Source organism: Antechinus flavipes, chromosome 2 (genome assembly GCF_016432865.1).
Source record: "Antechinus flavipes isolate AdamAnt ecotype Samford, QLD, Australia chromosome 2, AdamAnt_v2, whole genome shotgun sequence".
Lineage (NCBI taxonomy): Eukaryota > Metazoa > Chordata > Mammalia > Dasyuromorphia > Dasyuridae > Antechinus > Antechinus flavipes.
Genome location: NC_067399.1, coordinates 505,019,333 through 505,041,533, shown reverse-complemented (window position 1 = coordinate 505,041,533; position 22,201 = coordinate 505,019,333). Strand labels below are relative to the sequence as shown.

General features: G+C 35.3%; 1 protein-coding gene across 1 annotated transcript in view; it reads left to right on the top strand.

The window, feature by feature from the left end:
• Window positions 1-22,201, top strand: part of CCDC180 (coiled-coil domain containing 180) — a 131,603-nt gene that overhangs the window by 48,780 nt on the left and 60,622 nt on the right. The window contains exons 15-18 of the mRNA XM_051980269.1: window positions 916-1,031; window positions 7,849-7,975; window positions 21,065-21,104; window positions 21,212-21,582. Coding sequence (XP_051836229.1) covers window positions 916-1,031; window positions 7,849-7,975; window positions 21,065-21,104; window positions 21,212-21,582 — 654 coding nt within the window. The remainder of the gene's footprint in view (window positions 1-915; window positions 1,032-7,848; window positions 7,976-21,064; window positions 21,105-21,211; window positions 21,583-22,201) is intronic.

Here is a 22,201-nt window from a genome sequence, read left to right as displayed (position 1 = left end):
ATGTTTTACATGATAGCACACATATAACCTATAACAAATGAGCTACCATTTTTAAAAGACAGGAGGGTAGGGAGAGAGAAAAATTTGGAACTTAAAATCTTGCAAAAATGAATGCTAAAAATTAAAATGTGTCATGCTTGCTTTTTTTTTTTTTTTTTTTTTTTGAGAGCCAGCTGTCAATATTTACCAGCATACCCCTGGAAATATTCAATAAGAACCATGAAAAAGTGATTCCAAGCCTACTTTGTTCTTAAAATCTTCCCCAGACTTTCATGCAAATGAAGAGACATATGGAGACATGATGGCAAAGTTTAAATCTTAAAAAGTGACTAGATTAGTTTTTTACTAAAAATGGAGATTCTGGGAAGAACTCAACAATAAGAGAAGAGAATCCTGGGGAGGAAAGAAAAGGAAGTTGGTGCATTGTAGCAAAGTCTAAAGATTGTTGTGGGAAAACTATTGGATTTGAAGCATGTAAAATGAAGGAGTTGAAAAAGATGATCTCTAAGATCTCTTCCACTTCTAATTTCATGATCTTTTGTCAGGGGCAAAAAACAAATAACTGTTTTTATGCTATGTTCTGGATCCAAAATAGCATTGTCTGCCTGAATAATTTTAAATTTCTTTGAGAAATTACTTTTAAAATATAATAACTGACCTTGAATGTAGATTATCAGTGATGCTTGTAGAATTGAATGAATGAATGAATGAATGTGTGTGTGCCCTCTGACAGTTTCAGGATTCCCTGTCATTTCCTTTCCTCCTCTTTCTTAGTCCCTACTAAATACAGCCTGGTTCTCTAATTCAAACTTTCTCTAAAGGAAAGATATTGACAAAGATGATTTGACTTTGCATTCCAAAAGACATGTGCTGATTTTCTTTCTTCTTTTTTTTTTTTTAAATACATCTTCTTAGTTAAAGGAAGCCTGCCTAGATATTGTTCTGGATCAAATGAGACAACAAAACAATGAGGACGGTTTGAAGCGTTACCTGGACAAAGCTTACTTCCTGCTTTATAACATTAAAAAAAAGTAAGTAAGAATTGTATGCTATAAACAAGGACAAAATCTGGGGTGGCAGAAAAAGTGAAGGATATTGGGAATTTGTTCCCAGTCTATAGTTAGAACCCCTGCCTAGGCCAATGTGGGAAGTTTGGTTTTTCAATAAATGTTAACTTTGCAGGGAGAACCCTTGTGTCTGACAATTAACTATGCAATATTGCATTCCCATACAAGAATTTTTGGAAAAGGAAAAAAAAAAAAAAAGACTTCACATGGAGAGGAATGCTTTTTGGAGCCATACACATTTTCAACCCTGATTAATGAGTTTGCAAATACTTAAAATTGAACACAAGTGGGACTGGTCAGGAAAATATGGATTTAAAAAACACTTGTTTTACTTTGTCAACATCACCACTTTTACATAGGGAATATGGTACTTTTTTTTTTTTAAATGTAGGAAAGATTTATTTTACATTCTTGCAAGAATGAGTGGCTAGGTTAGTAGACACACCTTTGAAACTCCAAAGACTGCATTTTATTTCCTATAAGAAAGTACAAGTCCCTCCTCTGAGTTGCCATTAATTGGATGTTAACAGAAGTTACACAACATGAATCTCCACCCCTCATTACATAGCCAGTCCCTGCCCCCAGGGAGCTTACATTCTAGAAGGAGGAAGATGATAGTGGAGGGTTAGGGGCAAAGAATAAAAGACACTTTTCAAATCTCAGGTCACCTCCCCTGATTACAAAAATCAGTCTCTGCCCCTAAGGAGCTTATATTCTTTTGGGGGTAGCCTCCACCCTCGATTATTCTTTGATGTCCTTGTGTAATATGCAGCTCATCCAATAAATCTCAGAGGTCTCTCAAGGTGTAAGGAGGAAGTTTATTCGATTCTCCTGAGAAGCAGGCAGTTACTCTCACCATATGGAAAGGTGAAAGTGAGACAGAAAGGGCATTATATAATTTCCCTGACGCAATACCGACCCTCTTCACTAGCCCATTCTTGTTGACTGAGAAGTGTCCTTACATTCAAAGAGTGAAAACTACAGCAATGGGGAAGCAATTGATTCAAATTTAAACAAAGACATTCCTTTTATTGACCCTGAGATAAGAGAGATAAGGGTTGTTAATCCGCTCCACACCCTCCCAGACCTGCCCCCCCACCCCCACCCCCGCCCTGTAAAAACTGAGGCAAAATAGAAAATAGAGAGTTTTAATTATTTTATTTGAGAGGGAGAGATTGTGCTGGGACCAAATGGGATCCATGGTTTGATCCCAGGGCTGAATGAAACTATATCTCCAAGAATCCAGCAGCCAATGTGAGCTCTCAATGACATATATGCACGGGGCTCCAAGCTACCAGGGAGTAGACCAAGACAAGGGCGGAGTCAGAGCGTCAATGCGGTTCTGACAGAGTAGGAGGAGGCACCAGACATTCTGATAAGTTGGGATCAAGAAGAACAATGACAGAAGGGAGGAAGCACTGGACATTCTGATAAGTAGGGAAGGTCTGGGGTCATGATGTCTAAGATAGAAGGTATTTCTCCTTATCTCGATCATGATGATTAAGAGGGAAGAGTGATGTTGCAGGATTGAGCAGAACAATTAGGAACTGAGGGCAGAACACAGGGAAACCGAGGCAGGACAATTTAAGGAAATTGAGTCAGGACAATTAGGGAAACTGAATCAGGGCAATAAAAGGGAATTGTGGCACAACACCCCCCTCCCCATATCCTGGGAACTATTTGTCAACGAGGAAAAGCAGGGGAAAATAGGAACCTGATCCTATAGCTTAGTTAATTTATAATTTGTCTTCTGAAGGAATATCAAATTTTCCATTCATCCTTGTGAGTTTTACTTTTTTAATTAGTTTCATTTCTCAAATTTAATTTTCATAACTCTGAAACCCAAATTCCCATCTATTTGTCACAATTCCTCCCCCCCCCTTTTTTCTTTAATAATTTGGTTTCCACATTCTTTTCTTAACCTTTGGCTATTTTTTTATATCCCACTGTTAACCCTTGCACAAATCTCCTTACACAGAATTAATCCCTGAATTCTCTTTCTGACAGGGTTATAATAGGAGTGAAACTTCTTCCTATTGTAACATGTTTCCTCCTTTATACCAATAACCTTTCTAGAGTCATTCTGTTTTCCCATGCCATTCTGCTAGTGACATCTAACACTGCCTCTCTCATAAAACTGATCCAATAATATTTACCCACCAGAGTAGGAATAACCCAAATCCAGAACTAACTAGATTTCTAGGCTTGAATTCATCAGTTACTATCTTTGGCTTTCTTCTTTGAAAGGTAAAAGGAATAGCCAATTGGTTCAATGCCATGATGTAATATGATTTTGTAGTCCCCGATTTGGGGGGTGAGTGTGGGACTTCTGTTCTGAAGACAATTCGGTGATTCCAGATTTTCTGCCTCAGGAAACTCCCTGATTCTGTCTGATTCTGACTACTCCTTAGCTTCTGGCCTCAGGAAACTCTGACAGATCAAACTCCTGAAACAATAATCTGACTGGCCATCTGGTCAGTGAGAACCAAATTCTTTTCTACCTATGAGCCACAGAATTAGCATATCAGTGCTAGAAAGCTGGATAAATGTGTCTCCTTACTTTTGTTTCTCACCTGAATTCCCTTAGAATTCAAGCTCACTTTTGCAATGGCATTACAATTACTTTCAATAAACTTTGCTCCTTGACTAGCAGTTGGGTTCAAGCCTGCAAATTTGCCACACCAGTCTGGGACCCCCAAACTTTTGGGTTCCTCCCAACACCCAGGTACCCATTCAATTCCCAGGCAAAGCAAGTTTGACAGTGCTGCCTCCACAATCCCATTCAGAGTTTGCTTAGGGTATGCTCATTCCTGAGGAATTGCCAGAGCTATCCTTGGTTACATTGTAGGTATAAGCCACTACAGCCCTTAGATTTTGGAATATATTTCACCCTGCCATGAGAGGCAAACTGATTGAGCTCTAGAGCTAAGGAGCTAGTATATCTTGATTTATTCCCTCACAGAAGGGAAAGGTAGAACAAAGCAATGCAATTCTCCCCAGAAATGTTATTTTGGGAACAGAAGGAATTCACTCTCATGTTTTTCCAAACCCAAAGAGAATGGTACTGTCTGGACATGGGGCAACCCATAATGATGTAATATAGCTTCTAGAGGAAACAGCAATAATTTTAAGTTCCCCTGACCTTAAGGGGCTTCTGTTCTAACAATCTGTCAATGATTCTAAAGTAGCTGTGGTTTTGGAATCTCTGACCTGAGATTCCCCCCAACCTAAGAATACTTTTGTTCTAACAAATATTACTGTATATTGATCAGTGATAATCAAATTCCAGAGACTACTCCTTGGTTCTACTTCTGGGCCATAAAATCAGCATATCTATAACACGAAGAACTAGATAAATGTATCTCCTTGCTTCTGTTTCTTTGCAGAATTATCTTAGAATTTAGACTGCTTCAATTGGTATTACAATTAAGTAAACTTTGCTCCTTGACTAGGAAATGGGTTCAAGCTTGCAAAATGTTTTGGGACACCTGGCAGCATCTGTCTGTAATCCCAGGATTTTAGGGTCCCTTCCCAACTTCAACAATAGCACATAGAAATTGCTTTTTGTTCAGATTCTTTACAGAGTACTTTATCAATTCTACCCAGTCCTTGGTGTCTATTGTTTGCTTTAAGTTCTTGACTGGATTCCACATCTTCCTTAGAGATCCATAACTATTACATCAATTCCCAACTTAGTCTTTGATCTGCATTTTCTAAAGTGCTGGCTTTTGTAGCAAACCAAATATTATTCCAAATTGGACAGTCAGCTCCATAAAATCTTCTTTCTCTATTAGGATACATACTTTTTGTACTTTCTTGTCTATGGCTAGTCAAGCCTCTATGATTCTATAATTTAATGAGCATCAAAGTGAATGAATCTTTCTCAGTAATATTAATCCAAATCTTAAACTGGTGTCCCCATTCTAAGTCCCAAATACAATTGCATCAGAGGAGTAGCATTAATAACCTCCCCCCTTCACAGGATTGATAAACTCCCTACGGGGAATCCACTCAGACACTGGGTAGTTTAGAGTTCATTCACCAACCAATTCCAGTTCATTCTCAAACCAATGGAACCCAAAGTCCTTTGGGGAATGATCTCATCTTCTAAAACTACTTCTTGCTAAGAATGGGCATTGAGCTGTGTGTGTGTGTGTGTGTGTGTGTGTGTGTGTGTGAGAGAGAGAGAGAGAGAGAGAGAGAGAGAGAGAGAAGAAGGAGGAAGGGAGGGAGAGAGAGGAGAGACAGCAAAGAGTAGAGTAGAACCCTTATAATGGAAGGTGTGTTTATTTTTTGTTATTTTTTTTCTAGCTTTATAAAATATTTTTTGGCAATTTGACATGGCTATTGAGGACTCTTAATGCCAAACAGATTATTTTATATTTGATTCTGAAGGTGATAGGGAGCCACTGGAGTTTACTGAAGAGCAAAATGACATGGTCACACGTGTTTTAGGATAATCACTTTGACAACTGAGGAGAATGGACTTGAGTAGAGAGAGGTTTGTGGCAGGGAGACCAACCAACAAGCTATAGAAATAGTCTAGATGTGAGCTGATGAATCTCTATACCAAGGTGGCAAAAGTGCCAGAGAAGAGAACAAAGTGTAGGTAAGAGATATTATAATGGTAAAATTGACTAGTCATGGCATCAGATTGATTTCAGAAAAATTTGAAAACTCTTACATGAATTGATGCCAAGTAAAGTGAACAGAACCAGAAAAACATTATATATAGTAACAGCAATATTGCTTGATGAAAAACCATGAGTGACTTAGCTATTTTCAACACAACAATGATCGAGGACAATCCCAAAGGATCCATGATGAACATCCCATCTACTTCCAGAGAAAGGACTTATAATACTACTTTCTTTTTTTTTCTTTGATTCCTCCTCTTGTACAAAATAATCAATATGAAAATGTTTTATATGATAGCATATATGTAACATATCATATTGCTTACCATCTCAGGGAGGAGAAGGAAGAGAAAAGAGGGATAGAATTTTGAACTCAAACCTTTAAAAAATGTTTAAAAATTGTTTTTAACATGTAAGGGAGAAAAATATACTATTAAAAAGAGGAAGATTTCTATCCATTATCTCATTTGAGGTTCATGACAGTCCTATGAAGTAATACAGGTATAAATCTTTCCATTTGAGAATAGACACTAGTTCTCAGGGAAGTTAAAGGACTTGCCAGAGGTCACAGAATACTGTCAGGGAAGAAATAAACACACCTTCCAATTATGAGGGTTCTACTCTACTCTTTGCTATCTCTCCTTTCTCTCTCTCCCTTCCTCCTCCTTCTCTCTCTCTCTCTGTCTCTCTCTCTCTCTCTCTCTCTCTCTCTCTCACACACACACACACACACACACACACACACACACCCAGCTCAATGCCCATTCTTAGCAAGAAGTAGTTTTAGAAGATGAGATCATTCCCCAAAGGACTTTGGGTTCCATTGGTTTGAGAATGAACTGGAATTGGTTGGTGAATGAACTCTAAACTACCCGGTGTCTGAGTGGATTCCCCATAGGGAGTTCATCAATCCTGTGAAGGGAGGAGATTATTAATGCTACTCCTCTGATACAATAGTATTTGGGACTTAGAATGGAGATACCAGTTTAAGATTTGGATTAATATTACTGAGAAAGATTCATTCACTTTGATGCTCATTAAATTATAGAATCATAGAGGCTTGACTAGCCATAGACAAGAAAGTACAAAAAGTATGTATCCTAATAGAGAAAGATTTTATGGAGCTGACTGTCCAATCAGCTCAAAGATCTGATCAAAGATCAAAGACTAAGTTGGGAATTGATATAATAGTTATGGATCTCTAAGAAGATGTGGAATCCAGTCAAGAACTTAAAGCAAACAATAGACACCAAGGACTGGGTAGAATTGATAAAGTACTCTGTAAAGAATCTGAACAAAAAGCAATTTCTATGTGCTATTGTTGAAGTTGGGAAGGGACCCCAAAATCCTGGGATTACAGACAGATGCTGCCAGGTGTCCCAAAACATTTTGCAAGCTTGAACCCATTTCCTAGTCAAAGAACAAAGTTTACAGTGGCCACCTTGCTATTCATTGCACAGAGCATACCATCTAACTATTCTAGATTTTTTTCACTGATTATCCAGCAAACCTAAGCAATGCTCTTCTTCCTTCTCTTTGCCTATTGGCTTCCTTGGCTCCAAGACTCAGCTAAAATCTCACTTTTTATAGGATGCTTTCCCAATCTCCCTTAATTCTAGTGCTTTCTCTCTGAGAATATCTCCAATATCATACACACACACACACACACACACACAATTTTATACATAGCTGCTTGTATTTTGTCTTCTCTATTAGAGTGGAAGGTTCTTCAGATCAGGGGCTACATTTTAACTTTCTTTGAATGACCAGACTTTATTATAATTCCTGCACTCAGTAGTTGCTTAATCAATGTTTACTGACTGACTGACTTCCCAATCCAGAATATCTTGGCATAGTTGATCAAGTATCATAACAAGTTCTTAAGTAATCTTGAACTTTGGATATGATTGTGGGAAAATGAGAGATTTATTCTCATCAATTAACTTCAAGCTTATTAAGACACTCTTATCACCCAAACCTGGAAGATTTCAAGATATATCAAATAGCTCTAAGTACAACACAACAGTTGATTTTTCCCTGGATTTATGTATGTCAATATTAGCTTCTCCATTTTATATAAATGTTTTCTTCTCCATTCTGTATAAATGCTCCTTAAATAATTTACATGTTGTTTTTTTTAACAGGTATGAAAATTTTCACAATGACCTTGTAAATGAAGTAAATGGTTTTCCATTTTCTATACTGAAAGTGTTGCAGGACTACAGCATTTCTATCAGTCGATATTTTTATGTTAGAGAAATCTATGATCAGGTAGGAAATAAATAGTATGTTGGATATGTACATATATATCTAAATATATATTCATGTTGCATAAATATTTATATGTAAAATATATTTGTGAAGAAGCAAAAACGAAGCCACATCTTTTTTGGTGAGGTTAGGTTTCAAACATATTCACTTTGTAGACAAAAATGAATACTAGTCATCAAAAATCTTCTGTTTTATCTTCCATATTTTAGGATTAGAGGTGAACCTTACTTCTCCAGCCCCTAAATCTGGAAAATCCACATAAAATTCTTTGTCCCTCCCTTTGTATCAGAAAAGAAGCCTGAATTTTTTCTTTTTACTTTTATGGGGTGTTTATAGTACTGTAAAATTTGAATTAAGTATTTTGTCATATATTCTGTATTATCTGCTGATCTTCATGTGACAAATCTGCAGCTTCTGCAAAATGCTCCAAAGATTTCAATTTACTTTCTTTTGTATCACTGACCCACAATATATCAAAACCTAGATGAGGCATCACGATGAGGAAGGGATAACTGCATTTGTAAAAGTGCTTTATTCAATGCATGCCACATAGTCGACATTTAGCAAATAATAACTTCCTTCCCTTCCCATTCTTCAGAGACAGCTTTTTCCTTTCCATTAAAAAGAAATTATATGGTTGTTATGTATCTTTTTTTTTTAAATTATCATCAGACAAGACTCCAAATTAAGATGCTCAAGGGGACATAGAACATGAATAATAGAAATAGTGAAATCTTATATTGTATGTGTGTGTGTGTTTATATACATGTATATATATATTTAAATTGTGTGTGTGTATGTGTGTGTGTATACATATACATATATATTTAAATTTTGTTATTAAAGAATTTTATTTTCAGGGGTTTTTGTCATTTAAAAAAATTTAAACTTAAATACAAAATAAGGAAAAGAAAAAAAATTACCACGTACAATGAGAGAGTATTCAATATAAAAAAACAATTTCCTTTTAAGAAAACCTATATAATAAATATTGGTTTCAAAGCTGCCCAGCTTTTTTTGTCGTTGCTTCCTTGTTGGTTTTCTTTTTTTCTCTGCTGTGTACTTTTTACTTTATTTTTTCCCTCCCTTCCCTTTAAAGAAGGCTACATCTAAGATAAATATGTGTAAATACACACACACACACACACACACACACACACAGATATCTATAAACATACACAAATATTCATACACATGTATGTAAGACCATACTATGCTAATTTCCTTCTATCATCTGTTTGATGATGGAAGTCTTTCCATATTTTTCTATTTCAACCCAATCATATCTTATTGGAAAGATTGTCTACAAAAGTTGTTTTTTTAAATCAATTTTCTGTATTATTTTTCTTCTTAGATGCAAAGATTTTATTTATACAAGAAAATTTTTATTTAAAACAATCAAAGTTAACCCTTTAACAATGTTCATCTTATGATATAGTTTAAGGGCTGATACTACTGAATATACTTTCTTTACATCTTTTTCCCCTGTTTTCTTTGAAGTTCCTGACCTTTTGTTCTTCCATATGAACTTTGCTATTATTTTTTTCTAACTCAGTAAAATAATTTCTTTAGTTATTTAATTTGGATGACATTGAATAAATAGGTTAGTCATAAGTACTTATTTAAAAAATTATATTGGTTTTACCTACATTAACAATAAATATCAATTCAATTATTTAGATCTGAGTTTATTTGTATAAAAAGTATTTTATGTTTATGTTCATATAATTCCTATATCTATTTCAGCAGGTATAAGTATTTCATACTGTCTATGTATTTTAACTGGTCTAAAACAATATTGAATAATATTGCTGATACATAGCATAGTTTCTTTTTTTTATATAATTTTTTATTTATTTTATTTTATTTTTTTTTAATTTTAGTTTATTTAATAATAACTTTGTATTGACAGAATCCATGCCAGGGTAATTTTTTACAACATTATCCCTTGCACTCGCTTATGTTTCGATTTTTTTCCCCTCCCTCCCTTCACCCCCCCCCCCAAAGATGGCAAGCAGTCCTATAAATGTTAAATATGTTGCAGTATATCCTAGATACAATACATATTTGCAGAACCGAACAGTTCTCCTGTTGCACAGGGAGAATTGGATTCAGAAGGTAAAAATAACTCGGGAAGAAAATCAAAAATGCAAATAGTTCACATTCGTTTCCCAGTGTTCCTTCTTTGGGTGTAGCTGTTTCTGTCCATCATTTATCCATTGAAACTCAGTTAGGTCTCTTTGTCATAGAAATCCACTTCCATCAAAATATGTCCTCATACAGTATCGTTGTCGAAGTGTATAATGATCTCCTGGTTCTGCTCATCTCACTTAGCATCAGTCCATGTAGGTCTCTCCAAGTCTCTCTGTATTCATCCTGCTGGTCATTCCTTACAGAGCAACAATATTCCATAACATTCATATACCACAATTTACCCAGCCATTCTCCAATTGATGGGCATCCATTCATTTTCCAGTTTCTAGCCACTACAAACAGGGCTGCTACAAACATTTTGGCACATACAGGTCCCTTTCCCTTTTTTAGTATCTCTTTGGGGTATAAGCCCAATAGAAACACTGCTGGATCAAAGGGTATGCACATTTTGATAACTTTTTGGGCATAATTCCAGATTGCTCTCCAGAATGGTTGGGTTCATTCACAACTCCACCAACAATGCATCAGTGTCCCCATTTTCCCGCATCCCCTCCAACATTCATCATTATTTTTTCCTGTCATCTTAGCCAATCTGACAGTTGTGTAGTGATATCTCAGAGCTGTCTTATAATTTTTTATTGAAAGAACATATGCATGGGTAATTGTTTACAACATTATCCCTTGCACTCACTTCTGTTCCGACTTTTCCCTTCCCTCCTTTCACTCCCTCCCCTAGATGGCTGGCAGTCTTTTACATGTTAAATATGTCACAGTATATCCTAGATACAATGTATGTGTGCAGAACCATACAGTTCTCTTGTTGCACAAGAAGAATCGGATTCAGAAGGTAAAAATAACCTGGGAAGAAAAACAAAAAATGCAAAGAGTTCACACACATTTCCCAGTGTTCCTTCTCTGGGTGTAGCAGATTCTGTCCATCATAGATCAATTGGAATTGAATTAGATCTTCTCTTTGTTGAAGATATCCACTTCCATCAGAATACATCCTCATACAGTATTGTTGTTGAAGTCTCTTGGTTCTACTCATTTCACTCAACATCAGTTCATGTAAGTCTTTCCAAGCCTCTCTGTATTCATCCTGCTGGTCATTTCTTACAGAAAAATAATATTCTGTAACATTCATATACCACAATTAACCCAACCATTCTCCAATTGATGGGCATCCATTCATTTTCCAGTTTCTAGCCACTACAAAAAGGCTGCCACAAATATTTTGGCACAAACAGGTCCCTTTCCCTTCTTTAGTACCTCTTTAGGATATAAGCCCAGTAGTAACGCTACTGGATCAAAGGGTATGCACACTTTGATAACTTTTTGGCCATACTTCCAGATTGCTCTCCAGAATGGTTGGATCCTTTCACAACTCCATCAATGCATCAGTGTCCCAGTTTTCCCACATCCTCTCCAACATTCATCATTATTTTTTCCTGTCATCTTAGCCAATCTGACAGGTGTGCAGTAGTATCTCAGAATTGTCTTAATTTGCATTTCTCTGATCAATAGTGATTTGGAACACCCTTTCATATAACTAGAAATAGTTTCAATTTCTTTATCTGAAAATTGTCTGTTCATATCCTTTGACCATTTATCAATTGGAGAATGACTTGATTTCTTATAAATTAGAGTCAATTCTCGATATATTTTGGAGATGAGGCCTTTATCTTTAGCTGTAAAAATTTTTTCCCAGTTTTATTGCTTCCCTTCTAATCCTGTCTGCATTAGTTTTGTTTGTACAAAAGCTTTTTAACTTAATATAATTGAAATTTTCTATTTTGTGATCAATAATGACCTCTAGTTCTTCTTTGGTCACAAATTCCTTTCTCCTCCACAAGTCTGAGAGGTAAACTATCCTATGTTCCTCTAATTTATTTATAATCTTGTTTTTTATGCCTAAATCATGGACCCATTTTGATCTTATCTTGGTATACGGTGTTAAGTGTGGGTCCATGCCTCATTTCTGCCATACTGATTTCCAGTTTTCCCAGCAGTTTTTGTCAAATAATGAATTCTTATCCCAAAAGTTGGGATCTTTGGGTTTGTCAAACACTAGATTTCCATAACTATTGACTATTTTGTCCCGTGAACCTAACCTATTCCACTGATCAACTAGTCTATTTCTTAGCCAATACCAAATGGTTTTGATGACCGCTGCTTTGTAATATAGTTTTGGATCAGGTACAGCTAGGTCACTTTCATTTGATTTTTTTTTTCCATTAATTCCCTTGAAATTCTTGACCTTTTGTTCTTCCATATGAATTTTGTTATTTTTTCTAGGTCATTAAAATAGTTTTTTGGGAGTCTGATTGGTATAGTACTAAATAAAGAGATTAGGGAGTATTGTCATCTTTATTATATTTGCTCAGCTTATCCAAGAGTGTTAGAGTTCTTGTTCTTCTTTAAAATAATATGATGGTTCTCTCTGGGAGCGAGCAGGTTTCTCAGGGGAGGTTTTCTGGAGGCAGCCTTAGTTTAAGTTCAGATCAATAATTACTCCAAATGCAGGTGATAAAAGTTCAGATCTTTTATTGTCTCTAATATAGCCCGGGTTAGCTTAGAGGCCTATCTCTCTGCTTGGTTCCAAGAGCTCTTGCAGCTTTGTCCTTTGTTTCTGCCTCTGCTTTCTTCAGCCTCCAGCCAGTACAAAGATGGAATGAATCTCTTGTCTCCTTCATTTGGGGCTCGGCTAGTTTTCTGGCGAGTCTTTCAGACCAGCTTGGTCTCAGTGGGGGAAGTGCAGGAGCCCAGCCACCATATTGGTGTGAGATGAAGATGAATCTGGTTGCGCCTCTGAGAGAGTACTTCTCCTCAACTAAACTGATGCTCCCTTCTCAATCTTCAGCTGAACTCTCTCCAAGAGCCTCTGTCTGTTTCTTATTTATGAGAGAGAGGAATTGTGGGATGCGAGAGAGACAGATTATGAGTTTCTTCCCCGAGTGCTCTCTGGCCCTAAGAGCTTCAAGGGAGGTGTGAATTCACAAAGCTACACAGTTAACTTTGTGAATCTCCCATACTTGTGAATTTAAATGAGTAAAGGTATAAACACAAGCATTGTATCAGTTAGTTATACTTAGTACCTTGTTTCAGATTCTGGTCCAAAACATCAACTCTAATGAGTTAGCAGTTTGTAAAGATTCCAACATAAGCACACTTAATATTTTTCCAATTGTTTAAATCTGACTTTATTTGTATGGAAAGTGTTTTGTAATTTTGCTCATATAATTTCTGATTTTCCTTTGGTAGATAGATTTCCAAATGTTTTATGCTATCAACAGTTATTTTGAATGGAATTTCTCTTTGTATCTCTTGCTGTTGGATTTTGTTGGTGATGTATAAAAATGCTGATGATTTATGTGGATTTATTTTGTATCCTGCAATTTTGCTAAAGTTGTGAATTACTTCTAGTAGCTTTTTAGTAGAATCTCTGGGGTTCTCTAAATATACCATTATATCATCTGCAAAGACTGATAATTTGATTTCCTCATTACTTACTCTAATTCCTTTAATCTCTTTCTCAACACTTATTGCCAAGGCTAGTGTTTCTAATACAATATTGAATAATAATAGTGATAGTGGGCAACCTTGTTTCACTCCTGATCTTACTGGGATTGATTCTAGTTTATCACTATTGCATATGATGCTTACTGATGGTTTTAAATATATGCTCTTGACTATTTTAAGGGAAAGTCTATTTATTCCTATACTCTCAAGTGTTTTTATTAGGAATGGATATTGGATTTTATCAAATGCTTTTTCTGCATCTATTAAGATGATTATACGGTTTTTGTTAATTTGGTTATTGATATAGTCAATTATGCTAATAGTTTTCCTAATATTGAACCAGCCTGCATTCCTGGTATAAATCCTACTTGTTTATAGTATATTATCCTGGGGATGATTTTCTGTAATCTTTTTGCTAATGTTTTATTTAAGATTTTAGCATCAATATTCATTAGGGAGATTGGTCTATAATTTTCTTTCTCTGTTTTCAATCTACCTGGTTTAGGTATCAGTACCATATCTATGTCATAAAAGGAATTTGGTAGGACTCCTTCAATTCCTATTTTTTTCGAATAGTTTATATAGCATTGGAGTTCATTGTTCTTTAAATGTTCAGTAGAATTCCCATGTAAATCCATCTGGTCCTGGGGATTTTTTCTTAGGGAGTTGATTAATAGCTTGTTCTAGTTCTTTTTCTAAGATGGGACTGTTTAACCAATTTACTTCTTCCTCTGTTAATCTGGGCAGGCTATATTTTTGAAGGTATTCTTCCATTTCATTTAAGATAACGAATTTATTGGCATAAAGTTGGGCAAAGTAACACCTAATTATTGCTCTAATTTTCCCATCATTAGTGGCGAGTTCTTCCTTTTCATTTTTAAGACTAACAATTTGATTTTCCTTTTTCCTTTTTTAAATCAGATTTACTAAGGTTTGTCTATTTTGTTAGTTTTTTCATAAAACCAATGCTCAGTCTTATTAATTAATGCAATAGTTTTTTTTTTTTTTTTTTTTTTTACTTTCAATTTTATTCATCTCTCCTTTTATTTTTAGAACTTCAAGTTTAGTGTTTGACTGGGGAGTTTTAATTTGTTCCTTTTCTAGTATTTTAGTTGCAAGCCCAATTCATTGAACTTCTCTTTCTTTATTTTGTGCAAGTAGACCTCTAGAGATACAAAATTTCCCCTTATTACCGCTTTGGCTACATCCCACACATTTTGGTATGATGTCTCATTATTGTCATTTTCTTGGGTGAAGTTATTAATTATGTCTATGATTTGGTGTTTCATTTAATCATTCTTTAGTATGAGATTATTTAGTTTCCAATTATTTTTTGCTCTGTTTTCCCCTGGCTTTTTATTGAATGTAATTTTCAATGCATCGTGATCTGAAAAGGATGCATTTACTATTTCTGCCTTATTGCATTTGAGTTTGAGGTTTTTATATCCTAATACATGGTCAATTTTTGTATAGGTTCCATGAACTGCTGAGAAGAAAGTGTACTCCTTTCTGTATTCATTTAGTTTTCTCCAAAGATCTATCGTATCTAACTTTTCTAGTATTCTATTTACCTCTTTGACTTCTTTCTTATTTATTTTGTGGTTTGATTTATCTAATTCTGAGAGTACAAGATTGAGATCTCTCACTATTATAGTTTTGCTGTCTATTTCTTCTTGCAGCTCTCTTAATTTCTCTTTTAAGAATTTAAATGCTGCACCACTTGATGCATATTTGTTTAATATTGATATTACTTCATTATCTGTGCTATCCTTTAGCAAGATATAGTGCCCTTCCTTATCTCTTTTAATTATATCAATTTTTGCTCTTACTTGATCTGAGATGAGGATGGATACCCTGCTTTTTTTATTTTACCTGAAGCATAGTAGATTCTGCTTCAACCTTTTACCTTTACTTTGTATGTATTGCCCTGCTTCAAGTGTGTTTCCTGTAAACAACATATTGTAGAATTCTGGCTTTTAATCCAGTCGGCTAACCACTTCCTCTTTATGGGGAGTTTACCCCATTCACATTTATGGTTAAAATGACTAATTCTGTATTACTTGCCAGCTTGTTAACCCCTGCTTATGCTTTTCTCCTTTCCTTCCCCCTTATTCCCCTCCCCAGTGTTAACTTGTAAGCAGCTCTTGCTTCTCACAGCCCTCCCTTTTTAATATCCCTCCCCCTACTTTAGAGTTCCTCCTCCATCTTGCCCCTTTTCCTCACAATTTCTATATTCCCTTCAGTTTAGCTTATTCCTTTCCTTTTCACTTTTACCCTCCCACTTTTCAATGAGGTGGGAGAAATTTCACCATAAATCGAATATTTCTAATATTTTTCTCTTTAAGCCAATTCTGATGAGAGTAAGATACACACTACACTCATCCCTCCTCCATTCTTTCTCAGATATAATAGATTTCCTTTGCCTCTTTATGAGATGCAGTACCCCCACTTTACTCTTTTTCTGATACAATTTTCTTTCCACCTCTAGTTTCTAGAACAAATTATACATGTGTTCTTTATATATCTTTATAACAGAAATATAGTTCCCAAGGTTTTTTTTTTTTACTTTTTAGGTTTCTTTTGAGTCCTATAGTTGGAGATCAAACTTTTTGTTTAGTTCCATTTTTTTCATCAGAAATAGATGAAATTCATCTATTTCATTGAATGTCCATCTTCTTCTCTGGAAAAAATGCTCATTTTGGCTGGGTAAGTTATTTTTGACTGCATACCATAGACTTTCAGAATATCAGATTCCAGGCCCTTCAATCCTTTATGTAGACACTGTTAGATCCTGAGTAATCCTTATTGTGGCTCCTCTATATTTGAATTGATTTTTTTATAGGAGCTTGTAGTATTTTTTCTTTGGTCTGATAGTTTTGGAATTTAGCCACAATATTTCTTGGAGTTTTGACTTCAGAGTCCCTTTCAGTAGGTGATCGATGAATTCTTTCAATGTCTATTTTACCTTCTCTTTCTATAACATCTGGGCAATTCTCTTTCATAATTTCCTGGAAAACAGTGTCCAGGCTTTTTTTTTTCATCATATTTTTCAGGAAGTCCAATAATTCTCAGATTATCTCTCCTAGATCAATTTTCCAGGTCTGTTTTCCCAAGAAGGTATTTGACATTTTTCCCCATTGTTTGATTTTTTGGGTTTTGCTTGACTGATATTTGGTGTCTCCTCAAGTCATTCAATTCCATTTGTTCAATTCTGATTTTTAATAAATTATTTTCTTCACTTTTTTACATCTTTTTCTAATTGTCCAATTGAGTTTTTTTTTTTATTTTAAATTTTATTTTATTTAATAATAACTTTGTATTGACAAAATCCATGCCAGGGTAATTTTTTACAACATTATCCCTTGCACTCGCTTATGTTTCGATTTTTTTTCCCTCCCTCCCTTCACCCCCCCCCCCCCAAGATGGCAAGCAGTCCTATAAATGTTAAATATGTTGCAGTATATCCTAGATACAATACATATTTGCAGAACCGAACAGTTCTCCTGTTGCACAGGGAGAATGTCCAATTGAGTTTTTAAGTGAGTTGTTTTGTTGTATGGAATTTTTTTCCATTTCGCCAATTTTATTTTTTGAGAGCTATTTTCTTTTTCCAATTCATTAATTCTGTTTTCCTTGGAGCTGTTTACCTTTTCCAATTCACTAATTCTGTTTTTCAAGGATTTGATTTCTTTAGCCACTCTATCTTTAAATGAGTGAGATGACTTATGCAGACTCTCTTGCCAAGCTTCCCTTTACTTTTCCCATTTTTCTTCTCACTCTCTCGTAAGAGCCTTTTATTTCTTCTATGAGAGTCTTGTGTGTTGGGGACCAGATCATATCCCCCTTTGGGGATTCATCTGGAGACAGTCTGTTTTTAGTCTCCTCAGGGTTTAAAGTCTGCTCTCTATCCACGTAGAAGCTATCAATAGTTAGAGCCCATTTAAATTTTTTGCTCATCTTGTCAAAGAAGAATCAAAGAAAAAAAACTAACAATAACAACAAGAAAAAAAACAAATGCAGTCTGCTTTTTTTTGGGGGGAGGGGTGGATGTTACAGAGCTTTCTCTACAGACTGTGGGGTGGGGCAGCAGTGAGGCACTAGCAGGACAGCAATGGCTGCGCTGTGTCTGCGCTCTGAGACTCTGAGAACATGCTGAGACACTCCAGGTAGGTGTGGCCAAGTCCTGAGAGACCCTAGATTTTTGGAGTTACAGTCTTTACCCACTGTGTTTATAGCTTCTCTGCTGATCTACTGGCTTGCTGCCAGAGCAAAGTAACCACACCGTGGTAAAGTTCTTTCCACACAAACGGCTGCGATCACACCCCACCCCCTCAGTCAGCTTCATATTCTGTCTGCTGTGCTGTTGCTGCCTGCTTTCAGTCTACGCCCGATCTAACCATCCCCACCTGTGAGCAAAAACAGACCTTTTCTGGCAAATTTTGAGGATATCTTCTGTTGGTAATTATTGGTGGTTTTTTCCAGTCAAGCACTAATTCCGAGGCCTTGTCATGAAATAAAGTATTTTGAGAGCAAAGATGGAGCTTAAATAAATGTGTTTCCTCTCTGCTTTCTTGGCCAAAAGTCCTCAAATTTTTACTTTTTTAAAGAAAATTTAAGAAGTCAATTTAGAATTTTAGTTTAGGCTTTTCTGAAAATCTAACAATGCCATATAATTTTTGATATATGTAGCTATACTTATAATAGAAAATCTTTAGAAAACAGAAACAAACAACAAGATGTTCCTGGTTTTGTGAGATAAAGAAATTCATACAGGTCATTCTACTTGGTGCTGGTAATAGCTCTTTGTTATTGTATACTATGTATAAATATTATATTTATATTAAAATGTAACAAGAAGTGCTTGGGCAAATTAATCACTTTGTCTCAAGTTACATTTTCTAAAAATTTCCAACATGTTTCCAAAAGCACAAGTGGAATATTATTGAATTTAGACACAGAATATTGTTTAGTGCCAGCTATGTGCAGAAGATATGTGTAGGCAGGTATGCTCATCTAATCTTGATATATGTAAAAAAAAATTTTGGATTTCCCATTTTCTGGAGATTATACAAATCTTAAAGCAAAAAATCAACCTTTGGATCAATGAAGTAAAATCAACATTGAGAAGAGATTCCTCTTGCTTAAGATTAAATTATATAGGAAGAACAAAAGGTCAAGAATTTCAAGGGAATTAATGAAAAAAATCAAATGAAGGTGGCCTAACTGTATCTGATCTAAAACTATATTATAAAGCAGCAGTTACCAAAACCATTTGGTATTGGCTAAGAAATAGATTAGTTGATCAGTGGAATAGGTTAGGTTCACAGGACAAAATAGTCAATAACTATAGCAATCTAGTGTTTGACAAACCCAGAGATGTGGGGATAAGAATTCATTATTTGACAAAAAATGCTGGGGAAATTGGGAATCAGTATGGCAGAAACTAGGCATTGAACCACACTTAACACTGTACACCAAGATAAGATCAAAATGAGTTCATGATCTTGGCATAAAGAATGAGATAGCAAATAAATTAGAAGAACATAGGATAGTTTGCCTCTCAGACTTGTGGAGGAGGAAGGAATTTGTGACCAAAGAAGAACTAGAGGTCATTATTGATTACAAAATAGAAAATTTTGATAATTATTAAGTTAAAAAGCTTTTGTACAAACAAAACTAATATGGACAATATTAGAAGGGAAGCAATAAACTGAGAAAACATTTTTACAGCTAAAGGTTCTGATAAAGGTCTCATTTCCAAAATATATAGAGAATTGACTCTAATTTATAAGAAATCAAGCCATTCTCCAATTGATAAATGGTCAAAGGATATGAACAGACAATTCTCAGATGAAGAAATTGAAACTATTTCTAGTCATATGAAAAGGTGCTCCAAATCATTATAGATCAGAGAAATGCAAATTAAGACAATGAGATACCACTACATACTTCTCAGATTGACTAAGATGACAGGAAAAAATAATGATGAATGTTGGAGGGGATGTGGGAAAACTGGGACACTGATGCATTATTGGTGGAGTTGTGAAAGGATCCAATCATTCTGGAGAGCAATTTGGAATTATACTCAAAAAGTTATCAAACTGTACATACCCTTTGATCCAGCAGCATTTCTACTGGGTTTATATCTCAAAGAGATATTGAAGAAGGGAAAGGGACCTGTTTGTGCCACAGTGTTTGTGGCAGCCCTTTTCATAGTGGCTAGAAACTGGAAATTGAATGGATGCCCACAAATTAGAGAATGGCTAAATAAATTGTGGTATATGAATGTTACAGAATATTATTGTTCAATAAGAAATGACCAGCAGGATGAATACAGAGAGGCTTGGAGAGACTTACATGAACTGATGTTAAGTGAAATGAGCAGAATCAGAAGATCATTATACAATGACAATACTATATGATGATCAATTCTGATAGACATTGCTCTTTTCAGCAAGAGAGGATCCAAATCAGTTCCAATTGATTTATAATGAACAGAACCAGCTACACCCAGAGAAGAACACTGGGAAATGAGTATGGACCACAACATAGCATTTCCACTCTTTCTGTTATTGCTTGCTTGCATTTTTGTTTTTTCTTCTCAGGTTATTTTTTTTTTTACCTTCTTTCTAAATCCTATCTTTCTTATACAGCAAGATAACTGTATAAATATATGTGTATATATGTATATATGCATATATATGTATATATATATATATATATATATATATATTGTATTTATCATATACATTAACATATTTAACATGTATTGGACTACCTGCCATCTAGGGGAGGGGATGAAGGGAAGGAGGGGAAAAGTTGAAACAGAAGTTTTTGCAAGGGTCAGTGTTGAAAAATTACCCATGCACCAGGAGATCATTATATACTTCAACAACAATACTATATGATGATCAATTCTGATGGACGTGGCCCTCTTCAACAATGAGATGAGCCAAAGCAGCTCCAATAGAGCAGTAATGAATTGAACCAGCTACAACCAGTGAAAGAACTCTGGGAGATGACTATGAACCATTACATAATATTCCCAATCCCTATATTTTTGTCCACCTGCATTTTTTATTTCCTTCACAGGCTAATAGTACACTATTTCAAACTCCAATTCTTTTTGTACAGCAAAATAACTGTTAGGACATGTATACTTAAATTGTATTTAATTTATATTTTAACATATTTAACATGTATTGGTCAACCTGCCATCTGGGGGAGGGGGTGGGGGGAAGGAGGGGGAAAATTGGAACAAAAAGTTTAGCAATTGTCAATGCTGTAAAATTACCCATGCATATAACTTGTAAATAAAAAGCTATAATAAAAAAGAAAAATTACCCATGCATATGTTTTGTATATAAAAAAACTATTAAAAAAAGATTAAATCATATACTTGTTCTTTTCTTTCAGAGCATAGATGGTGAGGTGATAATAAAGTTTAGAGACCCAGGTAACATCTTTGCAATGTAAAATTTAAACCATGTTTTTCTTTGGTTTCAAACTCAGTTCATGTTTATCATTATTTCTACTCATGTATTTTATATTTTGGAACAACAGATGAGGTTCTAGAAGAGAGTCCCTCTCATCTAAAAGATATCATTAAAAAAATCTTCAAGCTTGACATGGAAAGCAAGATATCTCCTTCTGAGAGTGAAGAGATAATATACAAGAGAAAAAGTAAAAGCAATGCCAGCTTGCCTCCAGAAGAGGCAAGAGCAATCGAAGAGCACTCAGCTTCAGAAATGGAGGAGGATGCCAAGAGCTTGAAAGAAAGCATCATACTCGAAAGTGAGGAGACACAGATGTCCAAAGTGAGCCTTTTCCAGGAAACTGAAATGCTGGAGACCCCAGAAGAAAGCTCTGAAGTCTTAGAAGAATGGACAGGGAACCAGATGCCGGAAAGCCTGGAAGCCCTCACCTCTCTCGAGGTGAGTTAGTCTACTTTCATTTTCTCTGGCTGTCTGCAAGCCTGGAACACCTCTCCTTTCTCCACTCTAAGGACCTACCTGGCTTACTTTAAGAACCAACTAAAACCTTATCTTTTACTGAAGGTCTTCCCTCTATTCATTATCTCTTATTATCCTGTATATAGCTTGCCTTGAATATGTTTGTTTTTATGTTATCTCCCCTGTTAGATTGTAAGCTCCTTGAGGGCAGAGACAGTATTTTGCCTCTTTTTTGTATCCCCAGGGATTAGCACAGTTCCTGGCACATAGTAAATGCATAATAAATATTGATTGATTACTTTAGGGCTCATGAAAATCATACAAAGTTTAGTCCAGTAAAAAACACAAGGCAATACCTTAAAAAAAAATTTATCGATATCTTTTATTTTTATGTTGCCTTCATTTCCAGATAAGTTCCTCTTCTTGCCCCTCTCAAAGGGGGCATACTTCAACAATATGATAAACAAGTGTGTGGGAGGGATGAAAGGAGAAGAGTATTTTGGCAAAACTAAAACAACATATTAACTAAATCTTGTTTTACACATAGTGTTTCACAGCCATCACCTCTACCTCTGCTAAAAAGGGAGGAAAATATACTTTC